At 39.2% G+C, this 19,912-nt stretch overlaps 1 protein-coding gene across 1 annotated transcript; it reads left to right on the forward strand.

The window, feature by feature from the left end:
* The first annotated feature begins 5,353 nt into the window (after positions 1–5,353).
* Positions 5,354–7,452, forward strand: LOC127000991 (GATA zinc finger domain-containing protein 14-like). The gene is made up of 2 exons (XM_050865165.1): positions 5,354–6,833; positions 7,226–7,452. The coding sequence occupies exons 1-2, from the start codon at positions 5,354–5,356 to the stop codon at positions 7,450–7,452; spliced, it is 1,707 nt and encodes a 568-aa protein (XP_050721122.1).
* The last annotated feature ends 12,460 nt before the right edge of the window (positions 7,453–19,912 follow it).

Here is a 19,912-nt window from a genome sequence, read left to right on the forward strand (position 1 = left end):
AAATAAAGCTTTGTAATAACGATAAAGAAATAATAATAATAATAAGAATATGGGCTTTTTTTTCCTTTCCTTTTTTTGTTGCCCTTGAGCTGTTTCTTGAGCTGTAAAAAAAAGCTTTGTAATAACGATAAAGAAATAATAATAATAAGAATATGGGCATTTTTTTCCTTTCCTTTTTTTTTTTGTCCTTGAGCTGTTTCTTGAGCTGTAAAAATAAAGCTTTGTAATAACGATAAAGAAATAATAATAATAAGAATATGGGCTTATTTTCCATTATTGTTTCCTTTTTTTTTTTTTTTTGCCTTTGAGCTGTTTATTTTTTTGCTGTAGAAGATAAAAAAATAAACTAATAATAATGGATATGCTTGTACATCACCCGACTAAATATATATATAAAAAAAAAACCATTCATAATTTGATTCTTAAGACATCGATATTTTTTTTGTTTTTTCTTTTATTGGCGATTTTGTATGTAGATGTTTGGATTACGTGAAATAAAAAAAAACGTATAAAATTGATCACACACACACACACACACACACACACACACACACACACACACACACACACGTACACACCTTTTCTATGACATTTAGGGACAAAAGGGGGGCCATTTAAGTCAGTCTCCTCCTCCTCTTTCACCTCCTCCTCCTCCTCCTCCTCCTCCTCCTCGTCCTCCTCTTTCACCTCCTCCTCCTCCTCCTCCTCTAACTTTCCTTCCTCTTCCTCTTATAAAAGCCACACAGCGTTTCGGCTCCTCACACTTACCTGGAACCGACTTCAGGTGAGTCTAATTAGTGACACACACACACACACACACACACACACACACACACACACACACAGCTCTTGTTCTCTTTCCCTGTGATAACTTCTCTACATAACGAAAGTGGTAAACAAAAAAAAAAAGAAGAAAAGTCCGGGAAGAAAAGAATAAAGAACAAAAGGAAGAAGAAAAGGAAGAAAAACAAAGAAGAAAAGTTAAAATCAGAGGAAAATGAAGCAAAAAGAGAAAACGGAAAGTTGATTAGCGAAATACAAGAAGTGAAAATGATGCAGGAAGAAGAAGAAGGAAGAGGAGCAAGGAAGAGAAGGCAGAGGAAGAAAAAAAAAGTCAAAAGTCAAAAAATGAAAATGAAAAATGAGGAAAAAAAATAAAAGTGAAAATATATATATAAAAAAAGGAAGATAAGCAAGAAAGAAAAGGAAGAAAGGAAGAGGAAGAGAGGGCCCCCAGGTGTTTCCGGACCCAGACAGGTGTTCCGAGGTGTCAGGTGTAAGTTATCAGTGATCTAATTAGCTTCGGCAGGTGTGGGAGACAAGAAAACGACAGGTAGAGACAGGATCAGATTCCAATAGTATTTCCTCTTGCTTTTTTCTTTTTCTTTATTCCTTTTTGTCTTGACCTTCTTGATTGTGTTGCCCATTTTTCTTTGCCTTTTATTTCTCTTTCTTTTCCTTCCTTATTAGATTATGAAGGAAGGAAGAATGGAAAAATGCGAGAAGGTATGACAGAATAAAACAGAGAATTGGAATAAATGAAAGAAAATAGATAATTGGAGTGTTGACGAAAGACGGGAGAGAGAAAGGGAAAAAAAGAAAGAGGGTGGGAAGTGAGAAATGACAAGAACTGAAATGGGAAAAGAAGAAATGATAAGAACGTTGATAAAGGAGTGTCAAGGAAGAGAAGATGATAGAAATATGGAAGAAAGGAAAATGGAAAATGAAAAAAAGATAGAAGATACAAAACTACATATACTAAGACATTTTCAAATCACTTACCGACTTCAGATAAAATTAAAATACATACCTACATACACATACATAAATTACATACATCCAGGCATACATATATTCACCTATACACATCTACAGATATTCATTCATACACATAAACAAAGAAACGGATGAAAACAGAAATATCAACATAGGAAGACATCTTTAAATCACTCATTGACTTCTGATACTAATAAAATACATACATACATACATACACACACACATACATTACATACATTCAGGCATACATACAAGAATACGATACTGATACATACATACAAACATACATACACACACATAAATTACATACATCCAGGCATACATATACTCACCTATACACACCTACAGATATTCATTCATACACACAAGCATTCATCTATACATTCAATCATACATTCACTCACATATTCCCGCTGACGTCTCCCAATTTCGCGTTCAATTTAAATATTTCATCCACGCACAATGCTCCATTTTTCCCAATTCTCCGTAAATATTTAAATGGTCCGCACTTTTCCTACATTCCCTCTCTCTCTCTCTCTCTCTCTCTCTCTCTCTCTCTCTCTCTCTCTCTCTCTCTCTCTCTCTCTCTCTCTCGTGGACTGTTTAACCTGTCTTTTTCTTCTTCTTTTTTACTTTTTTTTTCTTCTGCGTCAAAGGTGCATTTTAAAGATACAGAGGACTGACTTCTCTCTCTCTCTCTTTCTCTCTCTCTCTCTCTCTCTCTCTCTCTCTCTCTCTCTTGTTCAAACACGATTTTTCTGCGTTATCTCAATGTGAAGAGAGAGAAGATCGATGTCTTTCTATCTATAAGAACCGAAAGAAAACGGGAGGAGGTTGTATGTCTGTTTTTACGCGCGTGTGTGTGTGTGTGTGTGTGTGTGTGTGTGTGTGTGTGTGTGTGTGTGTGTGTGTGTGTTTTGCCACGGTATTGCAGTTTGTATTACTCTCGTTTGCAATGTTTGTTTTTTTAATCTTTTCTCTTTCTCTTTCCTTCATACTTTCTATTATTTATTTTCCAGAGTTTGTATATTATTTGTTTTCTGTTCCTTCTTTTTCCTTCTCTATCTTTTCTTTATTCACTCTTGCTTTTCTCCCATTCTCTTTTTCTTTCCTTTCTCCTTCTCCTTCTCTTCCTTTCCTTTCACTTTCATTCTGTTATTTTCATCTGTTCTTTTTAATTTTCTGATCCGTCTTCTCCAAGTTATTTTTTTCCTCCTCATTCTCTTCTCTTATCTCTTTCCTTTTCCTCATATTTACTTTTATTCCACTGGTTCGCGTTTTTCCTTTAAATTTTCCTCCTCTTCTTTATTCTTATTTTTTCTTTGTTTCTACTCCTCCTAATTCCTTCTCATTCTCTTCCATTATTTCTTTTATCTCTCTCCTTTTCCTCTTATTCTTATTCCTATGATTCGCGTTTTTCTCTAAATTCTTCCTCTTCTTCTTTATTCTTATCCTTTTCTTCTTCTTTTTTTCACTCCTTCTCCTCCATTTTATCTCATTCTTTCTTTGTTTTATTTTATGACTTTTTTTTTTGCCTCTTATTTTTTCCTAGTTGCTATCATCCTCGTCCTCCTCTTTTTCCTGTTCTCCACTTTGTCCATATTTTCCACCTCTTACTCTTCCCTCTCTTCCACTTTTCCTCTTTTCCTTACTTTCTTCCCTTGAACTCCTCCTCCCCCTCTTTTCCTGTACTCCACTTTGTCCACTTTTTCCACCTCTTTCTCTTCCCTCTCTTCCACTTTTCCTCTTTTCCCTACTTTCTTCCCTTGAACTCCTCCTCCTCCTCCTCCTCCTCTTCCAGCCTTTTACCACTCTTTTATTATCAATATTAGGACAAAGTTCCACCATTTCTGTTTCGTCCTGGAATTGATGTCCGTTTAACTTTGTATTGATGTCACAGTTTATTGGCTGATCTTAGGGAGACAGACGGTATTAGTTATTTTGTGTTCTTTCAGTGTCTTTCTATGTCCCTTTTGTTTCTTTCATATCTTTGTGTAGTTCTATTTTTCTTCTTGTAACTGCTTCGTATGTTCTTCCTTTCTTCTCCTTCTTTTTCTTTTGTTTGATCAGCTTCTTTTTATGTCATTCTGTTTCTTTTGTATCTCTGTGTATTTCTCTTTTTCTTCTTGTAGTTTTCTTCTCCTTCTTCTTCTTCCTTTTTTATCTAATTTTATCACTATCTTTCTAAGTCGTTTTGTTTCTTTCATATCTTTGTTTATTTTTATTTTTTCTTGTAACTTTCTTCTTCTTCTTCATCATCATCATCATCATCATCATCATCATCATCATCATCATCTTCTTCTTCCTATTATTTTTCTTATCAAAACGACAACGACAACTTCTACTAATGTTTTGAGTTGCTTGTTCGTCTCATTTTCTTTTATTTGTGAAGCTGTAATGCTGTTTTTTTTCAGATGTTTTCTTTCTGTCATTGTATTCTAGTGTTTTCATCTCTATTTACAATTAAGGCATATTACTATTATCATCATTACAACAGCAACAATGACTACTACTATTACTACTCTTACTACTACTATAACAACAACTACAATTACTACTCTCGTTTCAGATGCTGTTGCTGCTACTACTAGGCGTTGTGTGGGGGGTGGGGGTGAGGGGAAGCCACCAGCACTTCCCACTCCTCCCCCTCCCTCTCCCCTCCTCATACAAGACCGCCCCAATCCCGACCAAAGGAGGATACGGAGGATTCGAACCCATAACCTACGAGCCTGAACCTCTTCCCCCAACCTACAACCTCGCTGATGAACCTTACAACTCGAAGAGCAAGAATCACAATCTCGCCTCTATTAGTTTCAATCCTCTATCCAATGTGTATGATCCCCCTTTTGATTCTAAGTCTTCTAGTGATTATGATTCTACAGAGAGGAACCTTAACATCCCTTTTATAAGTTTCAACCCTCTGTCCAATGTGTATGATCCCCCTTTTGATTCAAAGTCTTCTAGTGATTATGATTCTACAGAGAGGAACCTTAACACCCCTTTTATAAGTTTCAACTCTCCCTCTATTAGTTTCAACCCTCTGTCCAATGTGTATGATCCCCCTTTCGATTCTAAGTCTTCTAGTGATTATGATTCGACAGAGGGGAACCTTAACACCCCTTTTATAAGCTTCAACCCTCTGTCCAATGTTTATGATCCCCCTTTTGATTCTAAGTCTTCTAGTGATTATGATTCTACAGAGAGGAACCTTAACCCCCCTTCTATAAGCTTCAATCCTCCCTCTATTAGTTTCAACCCTCTGTCCAATGTTTATGATCCTCCTTCTGATTCAAAGTCTTCTAGTGATTATGATTCTATAGAGAGGAACCTTAACCCCCTTTCTATAAGCTTCAATCCTCTCTCTATCAGTTCCAATCCTTTATCCAATGTTTACGATTCCCCTCCTATTGATTTCACGTCTTCCGGTGCGAGCCATGACCCAGAGAGTATCTTTAAGACATCTTCAGGAGGTTCCAATCCCCCGTCCGATGGTTACGAGATTTATGTCGTTCATGATTCTCAAGATGATGATGTCGACCTCAACAAAAATGACTTCATCTCTTCCGTCATTGAGATGGGTTTGTCTTTTGGTGGTTATGAGGGTACTGATAATAACAGCCCACCTGCTAATGAGTACGGTACACCTGGGATTGATTACAGAACACCTGGTGACGATTACAACCTTTCATCTGAGGAATACATACCCACAAGTGACCACAGCATCCCGTCCAATGATAATGTAATTCAGTCTTATGAAGTGCCACAGTCTACCAAATCCAGTACAAGATCCCAAAATCACAACCCAGAACCCAATGACTACAACCATTTTTCCTACGACCACAGCATCGAGTCAACCCACAACCTTCAACCTGAGATACACACCCACCAATCAAAAAACAACAACAATAACAACCATCATTCAACCGACTACAACCAAGGACCTAGGAACTTCAAGCCACAACCAAACCCTTACAACCCATCTTCCATTGGTCATAATCTCTGGTCTAGGAATCATAACCATCAACCCATAAGCTACAACCCAGAATCCAACGCCAACAGTCACCAAACTATGAACTACAACCAACAACCCAACGATTATACGCCTCAGTCTAGCAACCGCGACCGTCGTCCTAACAACCACAACCTCCATTCGACCAGTCAAAACCTTCAACTCAAGAATTACATCATCCAGTCAAGTAGTCACGACCACAGCCAAGAATCTATCAGCCACGAACCAAAGAACCACAACCAACAGTCCAACAACCATAACCTTCATTCAACTAACAACAGTCCCCAGTCCACCAGAAACCAGAACCTCCAGCACAAGAATAATTCCCTTCACGACTCCACTCACAACGCAAGACCTAAGAATCGGGCCTCAACTAGTAGTAAAGGCCCTAGAATCGTTATTATCGATACCCGACGACCGAAGAATCTCAGCCTCACTAATAGCCAAGGACCTCAATTCGTCCCTATCACTACCCGAAGACCTAAGAATCCCATCCCTACTAATAGGCAAGGGCCTCAATTCGTTCGTATCAACTCCCAGAGACTTAATAACCCAACCCTAACTGAAAACAAAGGTCCTCAAATTCACCCTATCAATACCCCAAAACTCAAGAACCAGAGACCAACTACCAACCAAGGCCCTAGATTCACCCCTATCAGCTCTCCAAGCCTTCAGAACCCTGGACCAACTAACACACAACGTCCTAGATTCAGTCCTATCAATACCCCAAGCCTCAAGAACCCAAGACCAACTACCAACCCAGGCTTTCCATTCACCCCAATCAACCCCACCTTCAAGTACGTCCCCATTGCAAACCCCAAACACCAAGTCATCAACACGGACTACAGTAGCATCGGTGGTGGCGGTCCATCTACCACAGCCTACAGTTTCCCCATCAGCCAAGGTCGTGGGAGTAGGGCTACCGGCTATAGCAGTGCTCTTATGACCACTGGTAGCAAGAAACCAAATTTCCGCTTTCGTAAGGCTGATATCACCTCGCTAAGGAGTTATAAAGACTACCGGACCCCAACTGCTAAGGCCCCAAGTGCGATGGATATATATAGCGCCATGGGAAAGGGTAGAGAAGGTGCCAGAAAGGAGGTGCCTGTATTAAGACCCAGTGGCACTATTCCAGTATCTTCAAGGCATCGTGTAAGGCCACTTGTCACTGCTACGACCAGCCCAGAGGCAGTGATTCATGCCTCCACGACCCCTCAGCCTCGTCTAACTGCCCCATCGTCTTCAGGGCATCAGTTTAGGCCTTTTGTCAGTACTACGGCGGGGCCAGAACTGGTGATCCAGGATTCAACGACTCCACGGCCTCTAGTCTCCTATTCAACGACTCCACGATCAGCCACAACCAAGGGTAGAATCTCAACGACTTCCAACAGAAAACGACCCTCTGGTACTATCACATCTTCACGGTCGCATTTCAAGCCTCGTTTCACCTCTACGACTCTCACAAGACCAAAGAACCATGCCGTAACGACCAGAGGAAGATCAACAACGACCTCCAACAAAAAACGGGTGACGACATCCACACGACCCTCTGGCAGCGTCCGATCATCTTCACGGTCACATTTCAAGCCTCGTCCCACCACTACGACCCTCACAAGACCAAACAACCATGCCGTCTTCCACCCTACGACCTCACGACCCCCTAGGACCACAGTAGGATACGGTACGACCCCGACAACTCCCTCAGATGGGCCAGTGATCGTTCAGGCCACACTCACATACGAACGACCAGAAATAGTTGTCGAAGCCGGACCGTCGACTTCAAGCGTCCACAACCACGTCAGGCGTTCCAGTGATCGGGTTGCCCTGAGACACAATAACCAGGTGGACGGTCAAGCCTCCCGCGGGGTACAGATGCTTCACAGAGGTACCCCAGGTCCTAATGACCCCCAGGACGCTAACGAACACTCCACACCTGCTCAGTTTTCTTCACTAAGGCTGGTGAGTACAGGTGATCGCCAGGTGTTCACGATTGGGACCTGATACACCTTGATCGACACATACACACAAACACCTGTCTACGTGCTTACCAATCCACCTGTGACTGTTAACGCGTGCTACTGTGATTCTTCTTTATCAATAGCATTCTCTTTTTTGTACATTTTTTTATATACGTGTAATAAAATGAAATACTTTGACACCATGATTCTCCTCTCCTTCTTACTCATGTTGTCCAGTTCAATCAATGCAAACGTAGCAATTAAGAAAACAAAAAGCGTGTAATGGGACCTTGATATTGCAGGGAAATTGAGTGAAGGTTTTTCCTCCACTCGTTTATTTCCTTAGAGAAGAAGGGAGAGGGAAAGGGAGGAGTGGAAGGAGGGAGGAAAGTGTGTGGAAGGAGTGAAGGCAAAAGGGAGTGGAGAGGGGAAGGGTGGAGTGAGGGAAGGGGGGTGGAATGAGGAATGAATGAAGAAGAGAGTGGAGGAGGGGTGGAATGAGGAGTGGAGGAAGAGGGAGAGAAGTAGGGAAGTGTGGAATGTGGGAAGGAGTGTGTGTGTGTGTGTGTGTGTGTGTGTGTGTGTGTGTGTGTGTGTGTGTGTGTGTGTGTGTGTTCGCTCGTGTGTAAAGCCATTTCCTCCACCTGCTGTTGCTTGATTCCTTCTCTCTCTCTCTCTCTCTCTCTCTCTCTCTCTCTCTCTCTCTCTCTCTCTCTCTCTCTCTCTCTCTCTCTCTCTCTCTCTCTCTCTCTCTCTCTCTCTCTCTCTCTCTCTCTCTCTCTCTCTCTCTCTCTCTCTCTCTCTCTCTCTCTCTCTCTCTCTCTCTCTCTCTCTCTCTCTCTCTCTCTCTCCTCTCTCTCTCTCTCTCTCTCTCTCTCTCTCTCCTTCTCTCTCCTCTCTCTCTCTCTCTCTCTCTTCTCCTCTCTATCTTCCCTTTCCCTCTCTCCTTTTCTCTCCTCTCCCTCTCTTTTCTTCTCCTTTCATTCCCTCTCACTGTCTCTATTCTTCCTTTCTCTCTCATTCGTCCGTTCATCCCCTTCCTTTCATTCCCTCCCTTTCCCACTCTCAACCTTCCAGTCATACCCTCCCTTCTCTCTCTCCCTCCCTAGTCGTGGCATGAAGCAGGCAGAGAACAAGGAGGAGGACGAGTACTTTATCTCCCTTACCAGCAGCCCACGCAAGGACGACATCAGGTGGCATGACTCGGCGAAGAGGGAGAGGAAAGGGTGCGTGTGTGAGAGGAAACCTAACATAAAAGAAGTGGAAGAGAAAGGAAGTACAGGAGATGAATACAACACGAAGAAGAAAGTGAAGGGAAAGAACAGTGCATGGAAGATAACAGTGATGAAGAGGAGAATAAGGAGATGAAAGTGAGCTACAAGAAATGGAAGAGAAAGAAAGTACAGGAGACAAATACAACACGGAGAAGAAAATGAAGGGAAAGAACAGTGAATGGAAGATAATGGTGATGAAAAGGGGAATAAGAAGATGGAAGCGAGCGTGTATGAGAGGAAACTTAACCTACAAGAAATGGAAGAGAAAGAAAGTACAGGAGACAAATACAACACGGAGAAGAAAATGAAGGGAAAGAACAGTGAATGGAAGATAATGGTAATGAAAAGGGGAATAAGAAGATGGAAGCGAGCGTGCATGAGAGAGGAAACTTAACCTACAAGAAATGGAAGAGAAAGGAAGTACAGGAAACAAATACAACACGGAGAAGAAAATGAAGGGAAAGAGCAGTGCATGGAATAGTGATGAAAAGGAGAATTAGAAGATGGAAGCGAGCGTGTATGAGAGGGAAACTGCGCTAAAAGAGGACACGAAAGAGGAGAAAGTGAAAAGAGGAAAGAAGTAAGACAAGGAAAACATGTACGATAAAAATAGGAACAAGGAAGGGAAAATGTTTGAGTGTAAGAGAGGAAAATAAAGATAAAAGAAGATGCGAAAGTGGAAGAAGAGAGAAAGGAAATAGAGGAGAGAATATTACACAGGAGAGAATATTACACAAAATGAAGAAGAAAATGAGAAAATAAGGAAATGAGACACAACACACATAATTAGAGAAACATAGAAGGAATTATAAGATGAAAGAAAGTGTCAAGTAAAAAAACATGGAAAATAGAAAGAGGAAAGAGAGAAATTAGAAAAAAAAGAATCATATAAAAAGTAAAAAAAAATGAGGTTGAGGAGAAAAAGAGATGGCCAAAGGAATGACACAATAATAACAGAAAAAGAGAGAGAGAAAAAAAAAGGAATGAAGAAAATACGACAGAGAAATGCAGACTCGAAATTACGAAACAGAAGCGAAGAAAAAACAAACAGAAAAAACACACGAGGAAGAAAACAAGGAAAAAAACAACACCTGGAAACAAAAAAACAACAACCGATGAAGAAAGGGAAAAAAATACAAAATGAGGAAAGAAAGAAAAAAAGAAAACAGAAAAAAACTCATAATATTCTGTGAGTGAGAAATATGAAAGTATGAAAAGTAAAGAAGAAAAAGGCGAGAAAGATGAATAAAAAAGAGAAAGAGGAATAAACATAAATAAGAGAAAGGAAGAGGAGAAACAAACAATAAACAAACAAACAAAAGTAAACCATAATATCAAAAGATGTAGATAAAGAAAAATAAACCAATAAAAAAAAAAAAAACAGGAAGCGGAGATACACACATAAAAGAAAGATGAAAGTTATAATGGAAGGAAGGTGTGTGTGTGTGTGTGTGTGTGTGTGTGTGTGTGTGTGTGTGTGTGTGTGTGTGTGTGTGTGTGTGTGTGTGTGTGCCCTATTATGTGGCTGAGACCTAAGGAAGCAATAGTAGTAGTAGTAATAGAAATAGTAGTAGTAGTAGTAGTAGTAGTAGTAGTAGTAGTAGTAGTAGTAGTAGTAAAAATTGTTGTTGTTAATGTTCTTGTTGTTATTGTAATATTAAAAAGAAGGCAATAAAGAGTAAGAAGAATAAAGAAGAAACGGAGGAGGAGGAAGAGGAGGAGGAGGAGGAAGCAGAAGAGGAGGGTGTAGTTTTCTCTTTCTTTTTCTCTCTTAAACCGGTTCTGGCGAAAGTGATATCAACATTCTCTCTCGCCCCCTCTCTCTCTCTCTCTCTCTCTCTCTCTCTCTCTCTCTCTCTCTCTCTCTCTTACATAAGCAGGGAGTGTTATGATTTATTTTTGTAAGCGTGTTAAGAAATAAAATTGTTATGGTTTGAAAAATATTTGAGTGTTGAAATTCTAAACCTAAGAGGAAAAAATACTGATTGTACACTCTCTCTCTCTCTCTCTCTCTCTCTCTCTCTCTCTCTCTCTCTCTCTCTCTCTCACACACACACACACACACACACACACACAATATTCATGAAACTCAAAAGAAGGAAATAAAATTAAAACAAAGGGAAAGAAAAAGGGAAACAAGAAATAGAGGAAGAAAACGGGAGTCCATACGGTCACAGTGAAGGAAGAAAATGGAAAGTGGTCCCGTCTGCCCTTGAGAATATGGGGGGGGACTGCAGTTATGGAGGAGGAGGAGGAGGAGCAGGAAGGAAAATTTATGCGTAGTCTAAATAATACCACACGTTGAGAGAGAGAGAGAGAGAGAGAGAGAGAGAGAGAGAGAGAAGGAGAGCTACATTTCCCTACCGTCGATAAAAGTGAAAACAGGAAGGTGACACACACACACACACACACACACACCTGTTCTCACCTCTAATTGCGTGCAACAAAGCAAAGTAAACACAAACACACACACACACACACACACACACACACACACACACACACACACACACACAATGGCTTCTATGTTGATTTTTGTCTGTCTAATTATCACTGTATTTAAATGTATCTAATTGAGTGTGTTTGATTTTAATTGTGTTTTTTTTATGAAAAGGAAAATCTCAATCATCTCCCTTGTTTTCTTCTTTACTTTCCTTTTCTTCCTTTTTCTACTTGCATTTGTTTCTCTTATCTTTCCTTATTTTCTTTTTTTTTATCCATTTTTTCTCACTCGTATCCTTCTTTCCTTGACTTTTTTTTTCACTAACATGTATTGCTCTTTTCTCTTCTCTACTCTTCTCTCTTTTCTTTCTCTTGTCTTATCTTCTCTTCCTCTCTTTCTCTCTCCAATCTTCTCTTTTTCATCTTCCCCTTTTTCCCTATAATTCTTTCACTTACATTCCTAATTCTTCTCCTCTCCTCTTTCTTTTCTCCTCATTTCTCTTATCCACCTCACTCACTTTCTCTTCTTTCTTCCACTCCTTTCGCTCCTTTCCTCCAGTTTCCTCTCCTTTCTTCGCCTCTACTTTTGTTTTCTCTCTCTCCTCTCCTCTTGCTCTTTTTTCTTCCATTCCTTTCGCTCCTTTCCTCCAGTTTCCTCTCTTCTCTTCTCCTCTACTTTTTTTATCTCTCTCCTCTCCTCTCTCTCTTCTTTCTTCCACTCCTTTCGCTTCTTTCCTCCAGTTTTCTCTCCTCTCTTTTCCTCTACTTTTTTATCTCTCTCCTCTCCTCTTTCTCTTTTTTCTTCCACTCCTTTCGCTCCTTTCCTCCAGTTTTCTCTTCTCTCTTCTTCTCTTTTTTTTTTCTCTCTCCTCTCCTCTTTCTCTTCTTTATTCAACTCCTTCCTTTCCTCCAGTTTTCTCTCCTCTCTTCTCCTCTTTTTTTTTCTCTCCTCTCCTCTTGCTCACCCCCTTAATACACATTTAATCACTTGCTTTCCCTCTTCCTCTTCTATTTCTGACTCCTCTCCTCTTCCCCTCCTCTTCTCTCCTCTCCTCTATCCACCTTTTCAAACTTAATTCATTCTTTTGTCTTTCCCTTTTCAACTCACATTACTTATCATTTTTTTTCACTACTCCTTCTCTCCTTTTTTCTTCTCTTCTCTCTTTTCTCTCCTTTCCTCTCCTGTCCTCTCTTTTAATACTCATCTTTCTCTTGTCCTCTCCTCTTTTTTTTCTTTTTCTCCTCTCTTATCCACCTCACTCCTTTTCCTTCTCTTCCTTCTTCCTCTTACTCTCCTTTTTTCTTCTCTTCTCTTCTTTTCTCTCCTTTCCTCTCGTCCTCTCGTCCTCTCTTTCTCCTGTCCTCTTCTTTCTCTTTTCTTTTTCTCATCTCTCTTATCCACCTCACTCCTTTCCCTCCTCTTCCTACTTCCTCTTAAATTTCTTACTTCTCTCCTCTTCCTCTCCTCGCCAGCCTCGCGTGACGGACAAATGGTCGACTCTCATGAAATTAAATGTCAAGTTAATCTTTAGGGGATTGAGAACGTCAGGACTTTTATTATTTAAGGGAGAATCTGTGCCCCCGTCTGTGTCTCTTTCCCTGTCTGTCTGTGTGTGCGTGTGTGTTTGTCTGTATGTGCGTTTGTCTGTCTGCCTGTGTTCTGAACCTGTATTTCTTTCTCGGTCTCATTCCTTCTCTGTTTCGGTCTGTTGTGTTTCTGTGTTTGTCTGTCTATTTGTCTTTATCTGCTGGGATTTCTGTCTGTGTCTGTCTTTTTTCTGTGTCTGTCTATCTGTTTCTATTTATCTGTGTTTTTATCTGTTTGTCTGTTCATTTTCTGTTTCTCTCTCTCTCTCTCTCTCTCTCTCTCTCTCTCTCTCTCTCTCTCTCTCTCTCTCTCCCTTTAATTAACTTTCTAATTGGTCTGGTTTGTCTTGTCACGAAATAGATTTTCGACCTAGTTTCTCTCAATTAGAGAGAGAGAGAGAGAGAGAGAGAGAGATGAATGAACTTCGACCGTTTTAATGTGTCTTTTCAGTTTTAATATCAGGACAATTTCCACTCTAATATTTCCTAATTTGAGACTATATATGTACCGTGATATTTCTGGGCTCCAAGTGTTTTAATCTGCTTCTTAATATCGCGTATTGTACCCTAATATTCTTAAATTTTCTGTATATTACCATTATATATATTTTCTCTTAACTTCACGTACTTCATCACTAATATTTTCTCTTTTATATTGCTCTTTTATCATTATTTCTATTATTTTTTTGCTTATTTTTTCTTTTTTATTTCACCTACTTTCCCTTCACTTCTCTCTTATTTTCTTATTATTTAATGTTTTTGTTTTGTTTTGTTATTTCCTCAATCTCATTTTTTTCTCCTTAGTGTCATTATCTTCATTTGTTTTCTCTCCTTCACCTTTTGCCTCTTATTCTCTTTCTCTTTTTTTTTTTCAATTTCTCTACTCCCATTATTTTCAGTTTCTCATTTCTCCTTCACCTCTCCTTGTCTCCCTTTCTCTCTTTCTCATTCTCTCTCTCTCACTTCTTTTTATGTTTCCTTAGTTTTCTATTTTCTCTCTTCTCTCATTTTGTCTATCGCTCCCTTTTTTTCCGTCCTCTCTTTTATTTCTCTTTTTTTTTAACCCTTTTTCTCATTCTCTCTCACTTCTTTTTATCTGTTTCCTTAGTTTCTTTTTTATTTTCTCTCTCTTCTCTCATTTTGTCTATCGCTCCCTTTTTTCCGTCATCTCTTTTATCCCTACCTTTTATTTCTCTTTTTTTAATCCTTTTTCTCATTCTCTCTTTCACTTCCTTTTATCTGTTTCCTTATTTTTTATTTTCTCTCTCTTCTCTCATTTTGTCTATCGCTCCCTTTCTTTTTCCGTCATCTCTTTTATCCCTACCTTTTATTTATCTTTTTTAACCTTTTTTCTCATTCTCTCTCACTTCTTTTTATCTGTTTCCTCAGTTTTTTTTTATTTTCTCTCTCTTCTCTCATTTTGTCTATCGCTCCCTTTCTTTTTCCGTCATCTCTTTTATCCCTACCTTTTATTTCTCCTTTTTTAACCTTTTTGTCTCTTTTTCTCTCCTATGTCTTTTTTTTTCTCTCTCCTTCCTTGACTCATTTTTTTTCTCCTTTGCAATCCCATCTTCCTCAATCCCTATTCTCTCCCATTTTCTTTCTGTTCTCTTTCTACGTTCCCTTCTTCTAACTTATTTTATTTCCTCCTTTTCTCTCCTATGTCTCTCTCTTATCTCCCCTTCCTTAACTCTTTTTTTCTTCCTTTTCTCTCCCATCTTCTTATTATCTCCCATTTTCTTACTACGTTCCCTTCTTCTAACTTACTTTATTTCCTCCTTTCTCATTTCCGTAATCAATTTTCTTAACTTTATTTTCCTTGAATCATCGTTATTTCTCATCGACTTTTTCTTTGACTCAATCTCTCACCGCTTTTTTTCATTGTCATAATTTTTAGAGCGTGATATATATACTTTTTTTTTCCTTTATTAGACAAGGTAAAATTAATCTTTTACAAGTGATCTGTTTTTATTTCTTTTATTTGACAGCGTTTACTTTCTTTATCATTTATCTATTCATTGTTCTCTTCATGATTTTCTTTGGTCATCCTTTCATTCGCTTCGTATTTCGTATCATTCTATTTTTATCTATTTCTGTACGTGGTCTAATCTTTTTATTAATATTTCAACAACACAATATTCATTTTTTATCATTTATCCATTATTGTCTTTCCATATCCTCAACTACATCTCTTATTAACTCGATTCGCATTTTCGTATAATTTTGTTTCCATCTCTTTTTTTTCTACACGTAATATATTCTTCTATTTTAACAACGCAGCATTTATTTTTACCATTTATCTAAGTATTTTTATCTCCACGCCTTTCTTTCCTAATTCTCTATGACATTTCTCTCATTAACTCGCTTCCAATTTCTCACTGTTTTTGTTTTCGCATTTTTTTTCATTAATATTTCAACAATACACGATCTACTTTTTTCATAATTTATCTATTCATTCTTCTCTCTACGTCTTTCTTTCCTAATTCTCTTTTACATTTCTCTCATCAACTCGCTTCCAATTTTTCACTGTTTTGTTTTCGTCTTTTTTTCTTTTCATTAATATTTAAACAAAACATAATCTACTTTTTCCATCATTTATCTATTTTTTCTTCTCTTTATGTCTTTCCTCATCCTCCATTTCATCTCTCTCATCAAATCGCTTCCAATTTCTCGCTGTTTTTGTTTTCGTAATTTTTTTCGCTCTCTCTCTGCACGCGACTTCACTTCTTACAAGACAACATTATCTTCCAATCTTTTACACGCGAACAAAAAAATAGATATAAAAAAAGACACGTTCGGTTTAATGTGGGAACGCGAACTGTTATTTGAGAAGGGGAGAGGAGGGAAGGGAGGTGAGGAAGGAAGGAGGAGGGTGAGGTGAAGAGGAGGAGGCGGAGGAGGAGGAGGAGGAGGAGGGAAGAGGTGGTAGATGTTGAGGAGAGGATGGAGGAAGGGGAGGAAGGAAATGGTGGGAGAGGGAGTGGAAGAAGAGAGGATGGAGATAAGAGGAGGAGAAGGAGGTAAGGAGAAAAGGAGGGAAGAGGTGGTAGATGTGGAGAAGAGAGGAGGAGAGGAAGGAGAAGGAGAGGAAGAGGAGGAGGAGGAGGAGGAGGAAAGAGAGGAAAAGAGGTAGAGGTGAAGGAAACAAGAGAGGAGTATAAAGAGAAAAGGGAAATGGACAAATGAAAAAAAAGTGAAAAAAAAGAATGAGGAATGAAGGAATAAGAGAAGAAAGGAAGGAAACAAAAAAGAATGAGATAAGGAGGGAAAGGAAAAGAAACAGGGAAGAAAATAAAGAAGGGAAGAAAAAAGGAAGAAGGAAGGAAGAGAGAGATGTAAGAGGATCGAGAGAGGAATGAAAGGAGAGAAGAAACGTAAAGGAAGAAAGGAGATGGAAGAAGTGAGGATGAAAGGAAGAAGAGGAAAAGAGGGAGAAAAGGAGATTGAAAAAGTGAGGAAAAAGGAAATACATAAAAAAAGAGGAAAGAGGAGAGAAAAAGAGGGAGGGAAGCAGATGAAAGAAGAAGGGAAAAAAAGAGTAAAACGAAAGGAAGAGAGGAAAAAGGGAGGGAAGGAGGAAAGGAGGGAGGGAGAGGTGAAAGGTGAAGGTAAACTTTTCCTCCAATTGTCCTGATTCACGGTCACTCTCATCACTGCTTTCCTGTCCTTTTTTTTTTCCTCCTTCTTCTCCTCCTCTTCCTCCTCCTCCTCCTACTACTACTACTACTATCACCATCACAAAAAAAGGAAAAAATGATCTAAAATAACACACACACACACACACACACACACACACACACACACACACACACACACAAACACAGGCAACGAGATGTGTTATTTTTGCTCAGGTGTTAATTGGTCAAATAAAAGAGACGAGCAGGTAACTATTGAGCATGCAAGCGTCTGTGTTTTTCTCTTTTATTTCATGTTTTTTTATTTCGTTTCATTTTTTCCTTTTCTGTTTTTTCTCAGCTCATTTTTTTTCATTTTTTTCTCGTTTTCTTAATTATGTTTTTCCTGTTTTTTTTTCTCTTTATATTTTCCTGTCTATGTTTGTCTGTATGTATGTAAGTATGTCTCTATGGATGTTTGTCTGTTTGTCTCTCTCTCTCTCTCTCTCTCTCTCTCTCTCTCTCTCTCTCTCTCTCTCTCTCTCTCTCTCTCTCACTCTCACACGATTCTCCTTTCACTTCCAATGATAAGAAACAGACTAAGCTTCCGTTTTTACGCGTGTTTGTTTTTGTGTTTGAGAAAGGTTAGAAATGGTATTACTTTCATTTCAATTTCCCTCTTCTATGCTGTGTTGAAGAGAGCGACGTGTGTGTGTGTGTGTGTGTGTGTGTGTGTGTGTGTGTGTGTGTGTGTGTGTGTGTGTGTGTTCAGCCCGTCATTTACCTATTTGCCAAGAATCACACACACACACACACGCACACACACCAGAGTGAACGTAAAACAAAAACTGACCCAACTGAGAATAAATCAGACGTGTTTGTGTGTATGTGTGTGTGTGTGTGTGTGTGTGTGTGTGTGTGTGTGTGTGTGTGTGTGTGTGTGTGTGTGAGAGAGAGAGAGAGAGAGAGAGAGAGAGAGAGAGAGAGAGAGTGGCAGGACTATAAAAAAAAGCTAACCCACATAGTGTCGAAACTCCGAATATTGACTTGAAAATGATTTGTGAGCCACGAAGTTTGGAGGAGGAGGAGGAGGAGGAGGGAGGGATGAGGGTGAGGAAGAGAAGGAAGAGGAGGAGTGGTCGAAGGAGGTGAAGAGAAAGAAGAAAATGATAATAATAGTAATAAAAAAAACATTAACAAGAATATAAATTAAAAAGAAGTTAAGGAGAGGAAAAAGAAGAAGAGGAGGAGGAAGAGAAGAATAAAAAAAAATCCGACATTCTTCTTGTGCTACAGGTGAAAGGAGGTGGAAAAGAAGGAGGAGGAGGAGGAGGAGGAGGAGGAGGAGGAAAGAGGAAGACCACACTGCAAGAGGATGCTAAAGAGGAGGAAAACTTAAAGGAAATGAAAATAGAGGAAGAAAACGAACGAAGAGAGAGAGAGAGAGAGAGAGAGAGAGAGAGGAAGGGAAGACAGGAGGAGGAAGATTTAAGAGGAAAAGTTGGGGAAGGAGGTTATGGGAAGAAGAGGAAGAGGAGGAGGAGGAGAAGGATGGAAGGAAGATGTAGCTGAAAGAGAAGCAGGAAGAGCAAGAAGAAGAGGAGGGAAGGCAAGGAAGATGACTCAGCGGAAGAAGATCAGGCAGGAAGATGAAGGAGGAAGAGGAGGAAAAAACAAGTAAAGATAAAAGAGAAATAAAGAGGAAAAGGAGAAAGAATAAAAGGAGGAAAAATAAATGATAGAAGACGAAGAGGGAAAAATAAAGATGAAGGAGGAAGAGGAGGAAAAAAAAAAGGAGTAAAGAGAAAAGAGAAATAAAGAGGAAAGGAGAAAGAAGAAAAGGAGGAAAAATAAATGATAGGAAACGAAGAGGGAAAAATTTAAGTAGAAAGGGAAGGAAGGATTATAGGAAGAAGAAGGAGAAATAGAAGAAAAAAAGAAGAAAACATAAATAATAGAGAACGAAAAGGACAAACAGAGCAAACAAACACAAACAAAACAAGAAGAGCAAATAAGACAAGAAAACAAAACAAAATGAATGCAGAAGATTGATCATAAAAGTGTGAGAACAAGATTGCGAGTCGGGTGTGTCGAAATAAATGAAGGCGGAGTGACAAGCCAAATGTGTAAAGTAGGTTAGGGAGGAGGAGGAGGAGGAGGAGGAGGAGGAGGAGGAGGAGGAGGAGGAGGAGGAGGAAGAGGAGGAGTAAAAGTTGGCAATAAAACCCAAAAGTCGAAGAGATAAGAAAATGATCAGAAAAAAAATGTGGGACAAGATGATAACAACAACAACAACATACACACACACACACACACACACACACATACACACACAGACGAATTGCACTCTCTCTGATAACGTGTGTGTGTGTGTGTGTGTGTTGGTTCATGATGACCCGAGACAAGGTGTGAAGAAATATATCACAAATGTCTTTTTTTTTAAGCAATTTCAACTTCAACATTCACTTACGTTACATATGATCTACTAATTCAGGTATTTCTTCACACACACACACACACACACACACACACACACACACACACACACACACACACACACACACACACACACACACACACACTTGCATTATGTTTTTTTTTTTTTGCCCACTGGTCTAATTTTCACCTCCTTTGCATACTAAATACATAATAACCCGGTTTCTATAATTTCCTTGTGAGTGAAGTTGTTAAAAAAATCTGTTACAATTCGTCTATATTTGCAAGATGACCTGGTCTCTTTGTTACACTACTTTCATTGGGGAGAATTTGTCATCATCATCATCATCGTCATCATCATCATTATTACCATTGCAAAATTGATGGGCAAAAAATCAGTCCCAAGATGGTGGTTTTAAACAGACGGTAAATAGTTGAGTCGCCGTTGAAATCTTCCACAAAACCTTATTATTTCCTCGATTATTCTTACGTCCTTGCCCACCACAGGCTCAAGGGCCGATGCGATAGAGATGAGCACCGAGGCCACGCGCAGTTAAATTTGCCGTAAACTTTGCCTTTGAAAACAGTTTAAACCATTTAGAGATAGTACACAGATAGAGAAGTAGAGAAAAAAGAGGTATTATAAAAAAAAATCCGACCGCGGTAACATCCACAGGGCCCAACCTTCAAAGCTATATTTAAGAAGTCATACCATGCACAGGGGCACCAGACGGTACTCCCTCCTGTGTGCGTGCGTGCGTGTGTTTGGTGTTATACAGAGGCAAGGACAAGGATAAGAAATAAAAGGATATA

This window comes from Eriocheir sinensis, chromosome 19 (assembly GCF_024679095.1).
Source record: "Eriocheir sinensis breed Jianghai 21 chromosome 19, ASM2467909v1, whole genome shotgun sequence".
In the NCBI taxonomy this organism is placed as follows: Eukaryota; Metazoa; Arthropoda; class Malacostraca; order Decapoda; family Varunidae; genus Eriocheir; species Eriocheir sinensis.

Excerpts from the sequence above, each read along its gene's own strand:
- LOC127000991 (XM_050865165.1), top strand. The coding sequence starts at position 5,354 with ATGGGTTTGTCTTTTGGTGGTTATGAGGGTACTGATAATAACAGCCCA. Across the intron at positions 6,834-7,225 it reads CCCAACTGCTAAGGCCCCAA|CCTCGTTTCACCTCTACGAC; the intron begins GTGCGATGGATA and ends TCGCATTTCAAG.